The sequence below is a fragment of the Gallus gallus genome, chromosome 13, assembly GCF_016699485.2.
Source record: "Gallus gallus isolate bGalGal1 chromosome 13, bGalGal1.mat.broiler.GRCg7b, whole genome shotgun sequence".
Lineage (NCBI taxonomy): Eukaryota > Metazoa > Chordata > Aves > Galliformes > Phasianidae > Gallus > Gallus gallus.
The window spans coordinates 6754367-6760760 of NC_052544.1; the positions used below are offsets into that span (position 1 = coordinate 6754367).

Here is a 6394-nt window from a genome sequence, read left to right on the forward strand (position 1 = left end):
CAACAGGGTACTTGTCCTCTCAGGTTCTGGATGGCAATGCTTTGAAGCCAGTCTGCAGGGCCATGGCTCCTCTGACCACACCTTCCTTCCCACTACTCTCACCTCTGCAGTCTGGAGAACAGTGACACTCAGCTCTGTGCAGATGGGTGCTGCGCACTTCTGCACAGAGTAAGTTCACTGGTCTGCTGCAGGATGACCTTAAGAAACAGTTGTTTCTTCCTGAGGTGATCCTGCCTTCAGGGAGCTGGGACTTGCTCTGCCCCACAGCTCTGCAGCTCTGTTGGACGCAGCCTTGGGGGAGAGGGACTGGAGGCTCAAATCTCTGTCCTCTAACACCTGCAGCGGGAATGCCAGGAAGCCTGCAGAGACATGCATGCTCAGGCTGTGGTGGCCACGGGTTGCTGGTGAGCCCCGTTGGACCAAGTACCTCAAGTCTGGGAAATAACCACGTCCAGCCTCACTGCCCATGGTAGTGGTGGGTCTTCAGGGCCCCTTCCTCTGGGCTGCTCTGGAGGAGGGCTGCATGGGAGAGTGGGTCTGGACAGGGAACGTGGAGGCAGACATCGGTGGTCCTGGAATGAGTTATGAGGGGAGCTCTGCACTGTCCCCTGTGACTGAAACACATGGAGCCTGAGGGGGATGACAGTTCCTGGTAGAGAATACCACGTTCCCCCTTAAATGTGCCCCAAGCTGTTCTGCAGCTTTGTGGATGCTGAACCTACATGTGTAGCACGTTCCCTCTGAACAAATGCTCAGGAGAATGTATCTTACAGCTTCTGAGAGATACCCCTGTGTTTCATTACAAGACTACTGCTTTGTTTACTTGATGGAATAAACATTTAATTTTTAATTGTTTCATTATACAGACAGTCACCACCATGGGTCCAGTGTTGTTCATAGTACGGATGTTGATCTTCAGTTGTGATGGGTCATTGGCAGTTGTTGTTTAGTTGAAGACGACGACAACTTTGTGCAATGACAGTTCAGACTTATTTGTAAGTCCAAAGTGGTCGAGTCAGCTCATTTTGGAGTGACAGCTTCTGGCTTTTGGATCTCAGCAGGAACTCCTTTGTTCCCCTCTTCTGGGCCTTGCCAGCAGATAAGAGGGAGCAGGGAGGTGCCCACTTGTATCTTGCCTTCACAGGATACAGTGGTGTCATCCCCAGTCTCCCGTACCAAGCTGGAGTTATTTGGTCACAGGCCAGATCTTCCGCCAGTAAACATTCTGAGCACTCCCTTCCAAAGACAAACAGCTCCAAAGAAATGGTTTCAAATGTAAAACTGTCCACAAAGTGATGCTGACTGCCACACTGCGGCACCAATCTCTCACCTTCCACCTCTCACCTCCTAGATAAGTTGGAGTCTTACTGCAAGATGTGGATGTCTGGACAGTAGCCACCATCAATAGGAGAGCTGCTGGGACATGCTGTTAGAGGTGAGGCATCTGCACTCACGTTGCCGTAAAGCTGAGTGAACTCTGGTGCAAAAGTGCAGGGGCATGGGCTGAGGCTGTTGTTGATGTTCTCATCTTCTTGGGTAAGAGTATCATTTTATTTCTTCCCTTGACGCTGCATCTCCAGTTTGATCTTCTTCAGTCGAGGCAGCGTCAGTGTTAGCTTGTCCCAGTGCTTTCTCTTCTCTGTCTTTCATTCTGTAAGAATGGATTTCAGAAAATACTACTGGTCACGTGGGAATTAAGAAGGCAGTTTAAAAAATCTTACAACAAGAATTCAGCCGAGTACTGCCAACAGCTGACTTGGCCATGCAGGATACTGTAGCTTCAGGGGTTTCATTGCCAACTGAAGCAATGAGAACTTTAGGGGAAAAACCAACTTACAGCTCTCTTTTCTTCTGATACAGTTTACCAAGTAAAAGCGTCAGACGCAAAGACAGCAGCACCATTGGGACCACTGAAGACATTGTAATATACAACCGCAGACGTTTGTCGCGGCCTGCCTTTGTGTTCTTCCCAGAGTCCACGTCTAGAGGAAAAGAGAAAATTTTACTCAATATCGTGTTCTGTACCACAGATAATCTCACAGTCTGCTTCATGTGCCCGAAAGATCTCATGCAGTGGTGGGTTTCTCCATCTACGGTGTCTTAGCAACAAAGGACAAGAAGGATCGCAGTGGGAGGCTGCACCAATGCTGCCCCAATCTGTTCCTCTGACTATGGGCTACAGCTGGGTGTTGAGAGTCCAGTCTTCATCCAAGGGGAGCTGAGCCGGAGCAGAAATGCTCGTGGTCTCCAAAGTGCACATCTCCTGCGCACCCTCCAAGGATGTCCCCCAGGATGGAAGCTAGACTCCAACTTGGCAGCAGCAGAGGGAAGGCTGACCCCAGTGCAGCACAGCTTGGGTCACAGCCTTCAAATTTGTCTAGTTCTAAAAAGGGAGCATTCCTGATGTTCCCAAGACCCTGGGAACTGGGTACGTTGGGAAGCTGAGAATGTCTAAGCACTCCACAGAGGACTGCAAGCATCTCTAGCACACTGGTGGCACTGATCTCCACACACCAGGGACAACAGTCATCCTCACGAGCCATTCGTGGCTTCTTCTGCAGCACTTGCTGTGTACGACACATTCAGGTTTGGTGCTGACATGAGGACTGACTGGTGCCGGGGCCTACTGACACACAACAATTCTGGTTTGTGACACTGGGTGGCCAGGGAACAGCACTTACCTGACATGCTAGTTGCATGCATTGCCTTTCTTTCTACATCAGATCCTGGAGGCATGCGACGGCTTCCTTCCTTCTGCATAGTTTCTGCAGGTGGGTCTTTAGAAAGAAAGCATGAGAGTTGGATTCTAAGTATCTGTTTCTCATCGGGAGGATGCTGTCTTCAGGAGGCAGGTCTTCCACAAATACATCAGTAAAGTTTAACAAAAAAAACCTGGGGGCTCACCAAACTCTATCTGCACCAGTTTCTTCACAGCTTTCTCTAAGACTTCAGATGTCTCAGGGGATTTTTTTCCTCTTGTAGCTGTATATCGTGCTCTCGGAGTACCTTAACATAAAGCATGAAGTTAAATTTCACATGAAAAAATTATAGAAAAGTAGTGCTCATTCTGTTAAGTCAATAAAGATTGAGTGCCTACCTCTTGGATGCCATCTTGGATTTGGCACAGGAGGTCGCGGAAGAGCCGGAGGAGCCTTCTCTGAGGGCATATCTGTAACCAAACATGAGAACATAAGAAGTTCCCATCACATACTGTGACTGACATCAGCATAACTGAGTAGCAGAGCATATCAGGGATCATGCAGTGACAGGACACACACATGCAGGATGCAGTTTTCACACCTGCAGAGACGCCTGTCTTGCATTTGGCCTGAAAGCTCTCAAAGGAAGTAAGAAACCACATACCCATGTGATCTCCTGGAGGTTCCGCACTGGAACGCAGCTGGAAAGCTGGATAACCATCACCTACTGCCACATCTTTAAACAAGCACAGGACAGAGAATTTCCAGAAAGTCCCACAGACAGTAGGATTCTTTTGATTAAAATAACAGTTACTGCAGTTCAAGCACAAGATTGTTCTACAGTGCTCGTCTCTCTCTTCTACTAACGAACATCTTCCAAAGGGTTACCTGCTCTAGCAACATGCTGGTACACAACTAATCACGTGCGATGCCAAGAGCTCCCTGTAGCCCACACCAGCTTTAAATTCAACCTCAGTGTGCCAGCTGGTTTTTTAGCAGGTGCTGGAAGTAGCAAAGTACTGCAGTGGCTAGCAGGGACATTTTCACAAAGCGCCTGGCAAATCACCAAGCTTAACCTGTTCTTACTCTGCTCTTTTCCGTGTCTGTGCATTGGCCAAGGAAATGTGCAGTTACGTTTCACACAAAAAGAACATTGAAATGCTCGTTTCTTCAAGCGGCTTACCTTCAGAATCACCCTGAGGCACGTGAGGAGGACTAGGCCACAGAACTCTGTACTTATCACCAACAAGCACAGCTGTAATCAAACACAAAGGAGAAATGTTCCCAATGTATGTTGTGTTCCCTTTCGTCCTTAGTGACCTGCCATGAAGTGGCTGGGTAACGACAGGGGATGCAGATGTGGGTCTGTAAAGTCAGTGAAGATTGACTACCTCTGGGATGCCAGCGTGGGTCAAGTGGATCAAGCGCAGGAGGCCGCGGAAGGGCTGGAAAAGCCCTCTCTGGGGGCACATCTGTAACCAAACATGAGAACATGAGAACCTATAATTAAACGCGAAGGAGAAATATCCCCGCTGTAAGTTGTGATCTCCTTCATCTTCAGTGACCTGTCATGAGTTGGCCAGGGAGTGACACGAAGTGTGTATGTGGCTCAGGGTTTCCAAAGCTGCAGAGCGGCCTGGTGACCTGTTGGCTTGCAGGTGGCGTCTCAGAAAACTGTTGCCGGCCCTATGCAGGCCTTTGAGGACTGGATGGACATACAGGCCTCGTGCCATTCGTACAGGGAAGTAATGTACACAAATTAAGGCCAAGTTAAAGGAATGGAAAATAAAACGATCATCTGTGCTTCTTGTGGGGAAGACTTGCACCTGGGCCGTGAGAGACTGCTCCAAAGCTGCCCCTGGCTGTTCCTCAGGGCTGCAGCAGGGACTTTACGTGGAGGGCCCAGGCTTCATCCACAGAGAGCGCTGTGGTAACATGCGCAGCCCTGTGCTGCCCGTCGATGCTGGCCTCGTGTCTACTCACGCACCTGCTCTCGATCTTCGCCATGGAGCAGCCTGGATGCCAGAGGCCTCCAAGGCCACGAGGAGGAAGAGGAGGAGGAGGTGTCCTGGGACCATGGTCACCAACACACATGCAATACTGCCACCACCAGCGCAGCAGCCACTGCAAGTGCCGGAATAGTGCCTGTGCCCCAGCACCCAGCACATCACTGTGGTGCTTTGTGACCTCACAGCTTCACACAGCCTCAGAGCAGAACATGGTGACCGCATGCAGCTTCTGAAGGCACGGACTCAGAAGCTTGTAGGAGCACTGAGGAGGCCCCAAATGACCGTCTACTCAAGCAGAATGTGTCTGATTGAGATTTTAAAAAAATTAACACAAACAAAGCCTTACATAATCTTTCTTGCGGTGTGTCTCTCATATTCCCCCTTTTTGTTTATTAAGAGTACATTTCAGTGTTTGATGAGCACGCTCACAGAATCACAGAATGGCCTGGGTTGGAAGGGATCCCAAAGATCATGAATCTCCAACCCTCTTACCAGGCAGGGCCACCAACTACCCCATTTACTAGACCAGCTTGCCCCGGGCCCCATCCAACCTGGCCTTGAACACCTCCAGGGACGGGGCATCTACAACCTCTCTGGGCAGCCCGTTCCAGCACCTCACCACTCTCCTTGTAAAGAACTTCCCCCTAACATCCAACCTAAATCTTCCCTCTTTCAACTTAAAACCATTCCCCCTTGTCCTGCTGTTACCTACCCTTTCAAAGAGTTTACTCCCTTCCTGTTTATAGGCTCCCTTCAGGTACTGAAAGGCTGCAATGAGGTCACCCCACAGCCTTCTCCTCTCCAGACTGAATAAGCCCAGCTCCCTCAGTGTGTCTTCGTAGGGGAGGTGCTCCAGCCTCCTGATGATCTTCGTGGCCCTCCTCTGGACCCTCTCCAACAGTTCTCAGTCTTTCTTGTACTGTGGGCTCCATACCTGGACACAGTACTCCAGATGGGGCCTCACAAGAGCAGAGTAGAGAGGGACAATCACCTCCCTGTCTCTGCTGACCACCCCTCCCATGATGGAGCCCAGGATACCATTTGCTTTCCGAGCTGCAAGAGCACAGTGCTGGCTCACTCAATGATAGCTTGTCCAGTGGGAGAATGGGGAATGCCTGTAACATGTGTAAACCCCCATTCTTAGAGGAAAATTTGAGTGGCCTTGTAAGTATATGCAGGTCCATTATCTGTTTTTATGGTACGTGGGGTTAACTTCTCTAGACTCCAGGATGTCATACAGCCCACACAGGACAACGTGAAAATCCGTTGGCAAGGATCAAGGAGAAACTCCCAAGTCTGTGTTAAAAACCATCTCTGATTCCTTTTTTCTCTCAAGAAACTGATTCCTCCTCCTCTTCCACCTCCTCTCCATAATCTTGAAGACTTAGCTGTAATTCGGTTTGCTTGATAGCAGCCTCGTTGTCCCTCTGCCCAAGAATCAGGATTTTGTCCCAAACCGCTCTGTCAATCAGTTGCTGGAAATGTGGGGACATTTTTTCTTGTCCAGAAAAGAAAGGTGACTAACGCTATGGCAGATACAGGTTTGAGATTTTAAAATTTTATGTAATATTTCAAGATCTACTTGTTGCTCCTTCATTAGTGAATTCCCCACGGTTCCCAGCAGCTCACTTTCTGTCCTGAGGAACGGCGGTCAGTGATTCAATCAGGCGACGCTGCCGGTCCGGA

The 6394-nt window shown here is 49.5% G+C and overlaps 1 protein-coding gene across 1 annotated transcript; it reads right to left on the minus strand.

The window, feature by feature from the left end:
* Positions 1 to 2878: 2878 nt before the first annotated feature.
* On the minus strand, positions 2879 to 4926 carry LOC121106709. The gene is made up of 6 exons (XM_040647022.1): positions 4687 to 4926; positions 4091 to 4171; positions 3883 to 3954; positions 3364 to 3435; positions 3098 to 3169; positions 2879 to 3006 (listed from the first exon to the last, which is right to left on the minus strand). The coding sequence occupies exons 1-6, from the start codon at positions 4865 to 4867 to the stop codon at positions 2879 to 2881; spliced, it is 606 nt and encodes a 201-aa protein (XP_040502956.1). The 5' UTR covers positions 4868 to 4926.
* Between the last annotated feature and the right edge of the window lie 1468 nt (positions 4927 to 6394).